Source organism: Corvus moneduloides, chromosome Z (assembly GCF_009650955.1).
Source record: "Corvus moneduloides isolate bCorMon1 chromosome Z, bCorMon1.pri, whole genome shotgun sequence".
Taxonomy (NCBI): Eukaryota; Metazoa; Chordata; class Aves; order Passeriformes; family Corvidae; genus Corvus; species Corvus moneduloides.
In genome coordinates, this window is record NC_045511.1 from 37326260 (window position 1) to 37339240 (window position 12981).

The 12981-nt window shown below is 37.2% G+C and overlaps 2 protein-coding genes across 7 annotated transcripts in view; one reads left to right on the top strand and one right to left on the bottom strand.

Moving 5' to 3' along the window:
• CDC14B (cell division cycle 14B) overlaps positions 1–2764 on the top strand; it is a 43810-nt gene extending 41046 nt beyond the window's left edge. For all 5 annotated transcript variants that reach the window (XM_032096084.1, XM_032096089.1, XM_032096086.1 and 2 more), the window contains one exon: positions 699–2764. Coding sequence is in view for 4 of the 5 variants with exons in the window: in XM_032096089.1 (XP_031951980.1) it covers positions 699–735 (37 nt within the window). In the remaining variant the exon portion in view is untranslated. The remainder of the gene's footprint in view (positions 1–698) is intronic.
• A 1308-nt stretch (positions 2765–4072) lies between these two features.
• HABP4 (hyaluronan binding protein 4) overlaps positions 4073–12981 on the bottom strand; it is a 30075-nt gene continuing 21166 nt past the window's right edge. For both annotated transcript variants that reach the window (XM_032096091.1, XM_032096092.1), the window contains 2 exons: positions 11776–11958; positions 4073–10774 (listed from right to left, as the gene is read on the bottom strand). In XM_032096091.1, coding sequence (XP_031951982.1) covers positions 10718–10774; positions 11776–11958 — 240 coding nt within the window. In that variant the 3' untranslated portion in view covers positions 4073–10717. The remainder of the gene's footprint in view (positions 10775–11775; positions 11959–12981) is intronic.

Here is a 12981-nt window from a genome sequence, read left to right on the forward strand (position 1 = left end):
TGTTACCACACAGAACAGAATTAAAATTAAATTCTTACAGTAAGTAGTTGATTAGAAATGAAATCTTAAGTGGTAAAGGCATTTTGATGTGTAAAGGTGCTTAAGGGAATGTAGGTCAACTTATTACAAAAATTATAATAGGGAGTATGGGGGAAGAAGTATGAAAACTGTATAGAGGAATATCACAAAACCTAACAAAGAGGAGTCGACTTTAAAAATCTCATATGCCTTTGCTTTGCTGGGTATTACAAAGCAGCCTTCTGCACCCTTGTTCAAATACTGAAAAATACTGAAAACTACCTGCAGCATTTCAGAACTTTTCTATATGTAATCTAATCCTAGCTTTAAAAAAAAACATGTTTCTTTACTATTATTCCTACTTTTCCTATGGTCTAATACCTCAGAGAGAGGAAAAGAAAAGGAATGCTTTGCACAAATGTGCTTAATGACATTATGGTACTTTGAATCCTCTTTTGCATTTCTGTATGGATCAGAATTTTCTTCATATTATCTGTGATCAGACCAGTCCATGCATTCTTGACAATCAGTACTGCTGTGTTATTAAATGCAGTGACTTTTACCTTTTGTTTCTTTCTTTGAAGTTTCATTTGTTCATTTTACCTTGCCAGAAATATTTGCTTGAAATACATACTGAGTGATCTTTAACTTTTTCCCTCAAATATGTTTTATTTCAACAGCCAATCCATCACGAAGACTAGAACAGTATTGCGTTGAATTTCCAATAAGCCACCAGTGTTGAAGAGGATATTCAGGAGTGAAGGGGATATGACTAGAGGGGACTTAATGCAATTCAAGGAAGATCACTTTGGCTCTATTTTTCAGCAAAAAATGAAATAGAACAACCTCTTCCTTACTTGTAGAATAAAATGAACTGTCAACATGTTTGGTAGACCTTTTTCTACCATGCTACCACTTTCTCAAACAAAACCAACAAAATCTATGTACATTCAGACTCAGGTGTAAATATTTAAGCTCTCTATTATAAAGAGAGCTTGCTAGTATGTATGACGCATGTGTATAAACTGTGATGGCAATCACTTACTTAGCTGCTGACCACCAGAAATGAAAAGATGGTGGGAGCTTTTAAGTATATAAATCTGTGGTGTCTATTCAGACAGGGCTTAAGTCTTCACTTGAGTCTGAGAATCAACTACAAAAGCTTTTTTTTCTAATAGTATTGGTACTCTTCTGTGTTGATCGGCTGCTCTTTCTTACTTTGTATGAAGTTTTTTATGAAGCTGCAGTATTGAGTACACAACGTAACTATTGTCCACCAAAGAGTGCTTTATTGTCAAAGGTTATGTGGTTTATTTAGGAAAAACTAATTGTAAATGATTAACTTGTTTTTAATAGTGACAGCTTTTTAGTTGTTTACAACCAATGGCTCTTTGAACTAGTTATAACTTACTTAAATCTGGTATGATTTTAAAGGGGAGGAAAAACAGTGTACCATTTAAAGCAGTGCTGTCATATTGAAATGTCATTACATTATTGTTTCCTTTCCTATCAAATCCTTTAGGTGAAACTTTAAATTGCCATATATGAAAGGTAAGAATTCCCCCCAGATTTCACTGGTACACTGGGTAACATGTGGGTGTTGCTGGTTTTTAGCTTTGGGGCATTTAATGAGTGCAGCACACAAAAAAGGGAAAATAAGGTTGCCATACAACTGAGGTAGTGGAACTCAGGGGCAGGTAAAAATCTGGACATCTAACACTTCAGGAATTACAATTTACCTCTGTTAAAAAGCAGTGTAAGTTTTAGAGGAATCTGCTTGAGACTGAAATTTTCATCCCTTACAGGAAAACTGTTTTTTCCTACTAGTTTTCACATTATGAAATGTCAAAACTGGTATACCTTTGTCCACCAACTGATGTCATAGCTGCATATCCCTCAGATGAGGACTGTTACCACATAGCCTTAAATATGAATCAGTTATCTGTTGACTTAGTGACTCTTACAGTAGGTAGAAGAAATGGGGAAATTTGAAATGTTAGTAATGGAATAACAAGTTTTTGAAGACGCAGATTACCTCTGTGAGAGACGGAATTTTATTTCAATGAATGCAAATGTTCAGTGACTAGTTTCAATCTATGTCCTTTTAAATGGAAACTAAGCCTTCTGTTAGGCTGGTGATTTTTGAATGCCAGTATGAGCAAGAGCATCATGACTTGGACAGGAAACAGGATGTGAAGTTTAAGTAAGCTTAGAGGTAACATCCATGATCTTAGATAGTCAAAATCTGAAAATATGAATAAAAAGAAAAGGTTTGATGCAAAATAAAGGACCGTTGAAGGCTCAGACTGAAAGTATTTTTTTTGTTTTCTCCTTAAACTTTTCACCCCCCCCCTTTTTTTCTAGATGAAAGGCGTCCAAAAGAGAGGGACTGATCTCATCCTGATAAGGCAATTAAAATTTCTTGGGGTTTGAATGGGGTTGGTTTAGCTGTTTTGTGGGTGGTTTTTTTTTTTTTGGGGGGGGGGGGCAGTGTTTTGGTTTAGTGGTTTTGGGGTTTGGTTTATTTGGTTAGGGTTTTTTAGTGGGGGTTTGTGGGTGGGGTTGGTTTTTCAGCTGGTTGGGTTTTTTAATTAAGCCATTTGTGCAAAAGCTGAAGTACAGGTAATCACAATAGTAAGTCTGTTGTGCAAATATGAACCTGTTTATTTTTGAAAAAAATCCTCATCTTGGAAGGGAGAAGGGATGTAAGTAGTTAAGTGAGAATCAAAATAAAGATTTTGTAATATTTACTGTGTTTGGCTTTGCCCTCAGCTGAGCTTCTTTTAGCATATTCTTTTTTAACCAAAACTAATTGGTCTCTTTCTCACCCCTTCCAAATTCCGAATTAGAATTTGTCTCTTTTAAAGTAACCAGCAGAATCATTAGCACTTTTAGGTTCATCAGAAGTACATTTGCATAACGCAAGTGCACCAACAGTAGCAACTAGCTAAACCAAAATTGCATGTTTGGCATCAATGTGTTTCAGGATACCCCATCCACCACCCAGTATCTTAGTGAGAAACATGTAAGTGTCAAAGGGACTTCACATTTGAACTTTCCAAACAGCCTTATACAGAAAATTAACTCATTACCTCATTGTGTCCCAGCTAATTGTACTGCTTAGTTTGTTACAAATTTTTATTACTTTGTCTAACATTTTTAATATACCATACCAAAGTTGTCTTAGGTACAAGAATGAAAAATGGGCATGGGTGAGGAAGTCCTTGGTTTCTGAATTTTTTCTGAATTGTGAAGGATTAAGCGCCAAAATGGAATGTGTTGTGGCAGCTGCATCACCTTTGTACAACAGAGCAGCTGAATGAAGGTATTTCTGGTCTCATCAGTTAGGAGATTCTCCTTAGAAATCCTTTCCTCTTTCAAATACGTGACAGATGGATTCTTCCTCAATCTCTTAGTTCAAAAGATACTACATGCTTAAAAGCTGTAATATCTTGGGTGAAAACACTACTTTCCATTACAGCATCAAAAACTTAACTCAGATGTTAACCCAGATCTTGTCTTTTTGCCCCAGTATGACAGCAGAGGAAGCACTGCTGATTTAAAACAGTAAGAGAGTGTAGAAAAAAAAAACAACACAACACATAAATGTGATATTCACCAGTTTGTTGCACTGCAGTTTTTATATTAATCATTTGCAGACTGTCTTACGTAAACTCATGTATAGGCTATCAAGGTCTTAAATTTCTTGACTAATCAGTACTGTTCATCCTGATTATTTTTAAACTGTGTTTCTAATCATATTTTTTTAACTTAGATTGTAAGAATGAAAGTTTATTTTGGTGAAGGTATTTTTAAGATAAAGCTTCATATTATCTTGTAATATTAATTAGTTCAATATGCATTTGTGTCTCATTTGAAAACAATATAGATTGCATTTGATTTTATACAAAATACTGCATAGTGAGAAGTGTAAACATGAATTGTGTAAAATTAAAAATAATCAGAAGAGTTTTTTTCCTGTTTTATTTCCAGTATGATCATGTCTGTACCAGACAGACTATGTGTGCACTGAAAAAAACACAACAGACTCAGCTGCCTGAAAACTTTTAATTAAAGCACAGATTCTTAAAACACATACTTTTAAAATTTCAAAAATAGAGAATTTCTGGCTCTACATTTCAGAGAACTCACTTTGGAAAACAGTAACTCTATTTGAATTGTTGGGATACTGTTACACAGTAAAAAAAAGCACAGTAAGACACAACAATGGGGGTTTAGTTATTTCTTCTCCTTCCTCTATGATTATATATAATTTTTAGAAACAAGCATTATCTTAAATACTATATACTTTGATACTTACCATGACAGTGAAGGCTTCTCAGAAGAACTAAAGTTTTAGGAACACTGATTTTTGCACAAGCACAGGTGATGGCCTAGTTTAGCCCTTTAAAAAAATATCTAACAGCAAAAAATAGTGACCAACTCAAACACTTTTTGTCACCCTTACCTTACCTATATTAGAAAAGGCAAAATTTGCACACGCCAAGCAGAGCCTGTTTGACAAGCAAGTAAACTGCTTGCCTCAAAGATAGGGTTTTATAGTTGGAAAATCGGTGTTCTTCTGATGTAAGGTGATCCTTTCCAAATTCACATGATGTTTAAGGACCTTCTCCTGACAAGCAAGTTGCCTGATGAAGAATGAATGGTGGGTCTTGCCTGGGAGAACACCAATTTATGCATGTGATTCCCACAGGAAAACACAGTTAAGTCCTATCACATCATTAGGAGTAAGGAGTACTGGCACTGGGCCGGGGAGGGCAGAGGACTAAAAGAATCCCACAGAGAAAAACTGAACAGTGGCCCAAACCCATTCCCTTGAGAAGTTAATGTGCTGCAAGAATAATCTGTTCACTGTAGTTCTGAATAATTTACATTTTGGTCTATTTAGCCACCTTTGCAGTGTAGTTCCTACACTGCTTATGTAGGAGTAGACAAAAACATGCTATAGCAAAAAGGATGCGCTGTTATATATGAAATTCGAGTCTGGTCCTAGAGAGAAACTGCATGCTTTAAACCTACCGCAACAAGAGTTTGTTGAGGAAGGGATGTTTTTTACTTTATTTACTTCTGGTTTTGGGGTTGGTTTCACATGGATGTGACTGACCAGTAAGTCCTGAATATGGAATAAGACATATACAAGGGTGATGTGCTTTTTAAGCTTAGGGACTAATGGACCACAGCAATTGCAAAGATTACTTCATCTCAACTCAAAGGGAACATGGGGTGGCCTTTGTTTTGGATAAACTTTGATAGCCATTTGAGTGGATCAGTAAGTAGCTCTTCAGCAAGAGTGAAGACCAGACCCGCATGGGGAGAATGAATACATAGAATATAAGAGCCAGACAACTGCCATAGGAATTTCAAAGACAGACATGAGCTTAAACATCAACCCTCCCATTCCTTCCTGACAGCTGGGGACACCAGGGAACATAGTGACAGTGAGGATGTATTGCATAGGGACCAGTAAGGGGAGTCATATTGGTATTATGATTGAACTGTGTACTGCAACTGCTGTATTAAGTATATTTTTGTGTTTCCAGTATACTTTGTATCACTCTAAACCAGAAATGCCATGTGACATGAACCATCTTCAAGTAAATAAATCTGGTATTAAACATGACACTCTCCATCCATGGGATATTTCCAAGAGCCTTGTCAAGTGTTGGACTGTCACAAAGGCAGTGGAAGAAGGCACCTAGAAAGCTGTCCTTTCAACAGCTCCATTCCTGGTCCATGTCCTTCCTACCAAACTGTCCTAGTTCACAAGGCTGCTGAAGACTCCAGACAGGCCAAGCAGCTGCTGGTGTTCTTGATGCCTCAACTCAGCATGTGGTGGCCCTGCTGTGTAAGAGCATAGCACAGCAGATAAAAAAGCTCTTCTGTGTCACTAGCACCTCCAACTCCCAGCTCTTCTAACCATGCCAGTTGCTGCAGCTCAGTTACAGCACAAACAGGATAAAAGTGGCAAACCCTAGAGTCCTCGTACCCTGACAGCACAATGGGAATAGACCCTTGGCATCAGCTATTACTAATGTGAGAAAATCCAAACTGAGAGTGATGCCAGCAGCAGGAGGGTAAATTATGAAACATCACTTCTTACCCTTGTGAGCTTGCTTTTGCCTCTGTCAGTGCTTTGATGCCATTCTTTTAAGATAGCAGAACAATTCCTTGGTTTTCTACTCAGTGGAAGGGCTCAACTTCCTCATTATCCCTCCTTCAAATACAGCTTTTCTCTAGACCTCCTCATATTTCTTCCCGAGTTCATGTTTTGGCATTACTAGATTGATCTTTCACCATTCTTTCCAAAATGGCACACTCACAGGTGAGAATCTCTAGCCAGTAGTCACAACACGTGACATTTCTCCTGCTGTCATGCTTCTAGGTGCTTTTTGTCCATCTCTTTCACACCACTATCATACCTATTTTAAAGTGAACTACTGTTTAATGTTGATTTGTTCACATTCTATCTCTTTCTCCCACTGACCAGACCTTTCCAGCCTCTAGTCTTCTTTCACTCTGGTGGAAGCTTCATTGGAAAGATTACTACGTTTTGCTTTTCCCACAATAGCTTCTAAGGTTCAAAGTCTTTGCTAGAGCTCAGAAAAACAGAAAAGAAGCACTCAATCCATAAGCAATAGAAATATAACCAAACTAACAAGTATAGAATTCCTGGATCAGCGTATGTCAGCTTATTATTCTCTTCTGGCATGAGAAAGAAGTTTGTACCTTGTTATTTTTATGTGTTGGCAGAGCTACCCCGCTAATTCAATTACATTATGCAAAATTCGGTATCTTTCATTCAAACAGTAACTACTGTACAAATCTAGACAAAGGAACTACTATTGCTAAAAGGCAACAGCTTATCAAGTCCTGCTAACTAGCTGTAAAACATCATAGAGACAATAGGAACACAGATTATGAGTAGTCATACTAGTTACCTAAACAAGGAGAGCAGAAACTTTATTCTGTTTATTTAGGGATAGCTCGTCTCCACCATAACGCTGTTATTAAGTGATGCGGTATCTAAGGCTGTGCTCAAGACAGCTATCTGAAACACTTGTATCACATATTCAAAAAGGTATTTGTTTTCACAGAAATAAAACACTGCTGAAGATATAATGTATTTCAAGTTAAATTCTAAGAACACAGTCAAAGCATAACAGTTGTTACTTCTTCCAAAGACTGAAGGCTCCCCCACTCCAAGCAGAAACTGTTCAATACTTGCTCAGCATATGCTACTGAAAGAGAAAAAGCTCTAATTTCATGCCCATTATTCAGTGATTAAATGTACTGTTTATGCAAAGATAATCATGTTTCACATTCAATTATTGATCCATTGATAATGAGTCAGCGTTGCATTACTTTCAACACTGCATATATATATCTGTGTGTGGATACACATATATTCATTTTCTTATATGAATGTGTATGTGCCTGTGATAGCTCTGGGAAAAAAGAAAAAATTATGTGAAAATTGTGTAATACAAGATTAACATTAATGGCATAAGGGTACTAGAGGTACAGATTCAGGGTTTTTGGGCCCAAAGCACACTTACACCCCAACACTTGTTTTCTTACAAAAAAGGTATAACCAGCTGAAAGCTCATTTCCTGTGGGCTCAAATGCCCAATATTCCTATTTATCAACTCAGGGTTTTTTACTTCTGAGTCTGTTTATTCATTCTTTGGTACTCTTATCTTAAAACACAGACATTCCTCTCCTCTTTCTTCTAAAGGCACTTTCATCTCACTCTTGCCAATCCTAAACCATAGCACTGCATATGATTCAACTGAACTACATCATATCAACACTACCATATATAAATGACAGTCATGGAAAGAGGTGGATTCCTTTCTTTGCAAACATACTGCGACTTACATTAATCTAAAACTTAAACCTGAAATGCAGCAGTTTTTCCTAGGCCACTCACTACATTAATCCAAAGAGTTGCTGGTAGCAGTGCATTAAAGAGTAACATGACTAAGACCTGCAACACAATTTAATCTCTTCTTAATATGCATGCCATGTTCTACTAGTGTTTGTGTATATATTTACACCAGCTACCAGCTGCTTTACATGAAGGAGTAAAGCTACACCAGGAGTGACAGCAGCAAATATGTGCTTAACAGATACAGCTATTTTGGTACCTTAAATGTGACAGATGACTGAGATTTACAGTTCTCTTATCACAGCTAGGCAAAGAAGTTGAATCACTGTCATCACTTACAGTTAATAATTTCTTTTCTCTACTCAGATATACCATCAACTAGAGAAACTCTTAAGCCATATTCAAGTCTGACAGACTGAAAAATAAAATTGTCACACATAGCTGCTCTAAGAAACTTCTTGTTTCAGCAGTAATCAACTATACTAAATCTCATTCTCACAAAGTTTTGGGTTGTATTTTTTAGTGTTGGTCGGTTTGTTCTGTTTTTAATTAAACAGTCTTGTAACCAGCCTTTTTCCCTTTTAACCAGGAGTTTAACAATCTGCTGACCAAAAGTAGATTATACAGATAAATTTTCACAAGTCCTTTAAAGTATTCCCCAAAGAACCTATTTGTCATTCTGTTTTGAAAGGCAGATGATCAAAGTTAGAGGAATAAACAGTAACTTTGCAACAGCAGGAAGGAGACTAAAAAACGAAAATCTCTCAGCCTTCCCAGAGAACATTCAGAACTAAACCAAACACATCGCAGCAGATTGATCCCAGTAGCACAGCATAGCAAAGATTGACAGTTTTAGTAGAAGAACGGAGGGTTACTTTTAAGTACATGACCACTTTTCATAGCGAAAAGAGCTCTTAGTAGAAGAGAAGGCTACATTCAAAACATGACAGGAAACAGAAGCCCTGCAAAGAAGCTCTCCACATCTATGCACACACTCACTCTGGCAAGTAAAAATATAAACAAAAATTCAGACATATTCTTCCCTGTCCAATGGGAAAATGGGAACAGGAAGGGAAGAACAAGCAAAATATTCCAAGAATCCCACTGACAAAAATCACTTTCACATTCATTAAATTGCCATTTTTGGCAGAAACAAACACCACCTGTAAAAAGGGCAGCAGCAGGTAAATCTTAAACTGCAATGATGTCAAGTAACACCCTGTGACTACAAAGTGAAGGAGTCATGCATTATTTCATCCAGTTCAGTTACTCAAATAGCAGCAGCATGGGTTCCCTTAACACCAGCACTTTGCTTTTGCACTTCTTCCTACTACAAGTCAGAGCATCTCTATGCCACTAAGACGAACTTCTCGTGGAATACAAAGTCTCATGTTATAGCAAATTGTCATATAAGTAATTTAACAATGTAAGAAAAAATCCTTTGGGCTGAACTACTCTGCAGACCATCTGTTTGGAGCATATAGAAAAGAGTCTTTCTAGGATGACTACACCCTATTTGAGCAAAGCCTTGTAAGTGACAAAAGTCTTTTAAGATTCTGAGCACTCTTAGAGCTTACTCCAAAGCAAAACTTTTTCTTCTTTTAAGTTTCATCCACTGTTTGCTTTCAAAGGAGACTGCTTAGAAGTGAGGCACAGAACTGGAAAAAGTGAAAGGTTTATATTCATCTGCTTTCCCAGTAAATTGAAAGAATGTATTCAAGTTGAGCAGGCATTTGAAGACTCCTGTGAGGCTGACAGCTGCTTCCAAAATGTCCAGTATGCTTGTCCTCTCATTTATTTCTGTCATCACCTCTGGCACCATTTTCTTGTTTTTCTCAGATCCCCCACAATGGCTCTCAGTGTCCCCTTGGACAGGAAACAAGTTAGAAAATCTCACTCAAGTATGTTAAAGCTGCAATGAAAGAACATTGCACCTCATCCCCAATATCACAAACTTCTTGGTAAGGCATGAAACATTTTAGTTTATAGTTGCTCCTGCTAAAATTAAAAGCTTCCTTAATAATTTAGTTCTGGTTTTAGATCAAAATTATTATTTTACTTTTTCTTCAAAGTAATTAGACTATATCTTGTTACTGAAGTAGGACTTATGGTTAGGTGTCAATTCAAAGCATCTGTGCTGCCTTGATTTTAAAGATCACTTCCACTTAGATGTTCACTTTTTTTGGTGAGTACTGATTGCTGTTTAGGGTTTGGGTTTTTTCCCCTCTTTTTTTTACCCCAGAGTACATCCAAATAGCAAAAGCCTCCACCTACCACTCTGACTTCTTAAAATAATACCTCAAACCCAAACCAATGTGCACTTTTCTTTATTCGCCAAACCCTGAAGAACTGCAACTTGTGACTGCCTGAAATATACACTTCACCCAAAAAACCCCAGCTTTCAAATGTACAGTGAAATTGAGTCCCAGTTGTAGATCGTGTTGTACAGTTTACATTTCATCATGGCGTCATGGAGAACTTGATATAATCTCTATATATACATTTTTAAACACTCTTCCCTTTAACTTCACTTAAAGCCTAGTAGGGAAGTACTGTAAGCCTTCCCATAGGTTTCACAATTGGAGGCAGACACTGAAACCTGTGACAGGATGCCAGTCCACCCGTATTTCTAGAACCCAACTCTATTAGCAGACAGCTGCAATCATTCCGCACCAAACACCCAAACAACTTTCCAGAAGGGAAACAGACTGCCTCAATCTACACCAGCATAGAACTGGTCTCTTCATAGTTACAAAGCGACTTTGAGATACCACCATGCAGGATGGTTCTTCAAGCTAAAGCTGGAAAATCCTCAGGATCATCAGGATTTGGAGCAACAAGCTGCACCTATGAAGTAAGAAGTTTTATAAAAATGAATGCATTTCAAAAGTATCTCACAGCTATGTATATGTATTTTACCCTCAAAAGGGTTCATTCTTATACTCAAATGCTACTACTACTAAATGCTACTTCTACTCAAATTGTATCCATCACTATCATGCACATTTATCTCAGAACTTATGACTACTGTAATTTTTTTTCCAGTGTGAATGTATTTATAATGCTGCCTGGAGAAGACCAGAAGGTCACAAGTTCTGCAGCACTGAATGAAGAAAAAAGTAAAGCGGTCTTAAGCAAAATACTGCATGTTTTTAGAAGCACCATTACTATATTTCTACATTCTAGAACTACTGAATGTATTGGATTGTAGTTTTAATCTCTCTGATCTGTTACCATAAAGAACCTTTTTCTTCCAGATGAAACAAATGCATCAACTCTTCCATATTATTCTGAAAGTTCCTGGTCTTAAAACATTTTAATCACAGTAAAGCTTCTGTTAGTATGTAGAATAAAGATGCCATTTTCCAGTGTGCCAATGCTTTTTTTTTTTCCCCCCAAAGGTAAGTGGAAGTTTTTTGTAATGGTTATATTGAACTCATGAATCATTCTCATAGATTTACTGATCTCACTGTCAGTAATCAAAGTATTACTGTATCACACTGAAATTTTTCAAGAGATACAAGCCTTCAGTTATTTTAATTACTTCCCAGTTTATATCAAAACTCATTGCAGAAAAAAAATCCTCATTGCATCCCTTCCTCTAGTTACCATCAGTAGCAGACCTTTTAAATGTGTTCTGAGTTGTGAGCCTGAATCAGTATTTAATTTCAAGTAACATAATATAGGCCAGGAACTCAAGCAGGACAACATACTATGAGACGGGAATTAAAAACACGTCTGTCACTACAGAAATCGAAATTCCACATAGAAAGGGGCAGGACATAAACACCACCAGTAACAGAAAAAAAAAAACCAAGAAACAGCAACAAAACCGTAATATCTATTACCACTACTTCTGGTCGAGGTCCTGTCTCTTCAGGTCTTCTGCCACGACCACGACCACCCCGTGCTCCTCTTGATCCACGGCCAGGGCGAGGAAGACTCCCAAAATTAATATCCAGCTGAGAAGTTATATCATTCACTGGTTTTCGAAAGACATGAGAATCATCTTCGAAGTCTTCTTTTTGCAACTAAAAAGAATATCTGGTTAAAGCCTACAGTTTCCATGTATGAATGAGCTTCTCACTTCCCAGATACACATGCACACTTATAGACTAAGCAGCAGATGAACCAAGGCAGCATCTGAAGCACAAGACAAGCCTTAACTTGCACAGGATTTTAACATAGATGAGGTAATTGCAGCTTCCCAGATGCCTGGGATAGTTCTTTGTCGGCTCAGAGATTCCTGGCAACAAAAGCTTCTCTACAGACTCCATAATACAGAAGAGGTTTTTCAAAAATGTAATCTAGGAGGTTTTCAAAGGGACTAGAGAGAGTCAGACCTAAGGTACTTACTCCTACAGTTATCTCCAAATAATGGTTAAAGGCCTTACCAAAGCTACCTAACCGATGTATTCATCTACATGCCTGCAGCTATGAGATTACTGTTTTAACTGTTCCTAATAGCTAGTCGATGTCAGACTATTTCCCAGCGTAACTTTAATGGGGACTGTAGTTATGATAAAGTATGTGTTAACTCATCCTTTACAATGATCACTTATTCAGTGTCTAATTTAGGGATTTCACTTGCCTATGTTACACAGTTCCTGTACCTCCTGTTCTGTGTTCATTTTAACAAGGTCTCTTGATACTACCAAAAGAGAAACTTTACAGGCAAGAGGAACAGAAACTTGTATGTACTCTTCACACAGCTGTGTCCTCTCTTTGGAGCTTGTGGAAGGTATTCTCCCCACCCTTACCACTGCCTCTCTCAGAAAAGAAAGAGGGGGTAACAGCAACTCTGACCTTAAAAGTTTCACTAAAAAGAATGCAGACACAATGACCTAAAGTGATTAAGCAAGTTTTGATGCTAATATTATAACTAGAGAAAAGATGTGTATTCATAAATGCATGTAGACTTCAAGGATCAAAATTCCATCATGCTAGACTATATGCACATACTTTTGTGACCCCCAAAATCTGAAACCTAAGTAAGCTAGAATCTGAAAGAAGCTTCCCCTCTCTCCTCAGAACTAGTAGTTCTCCCTGAAATT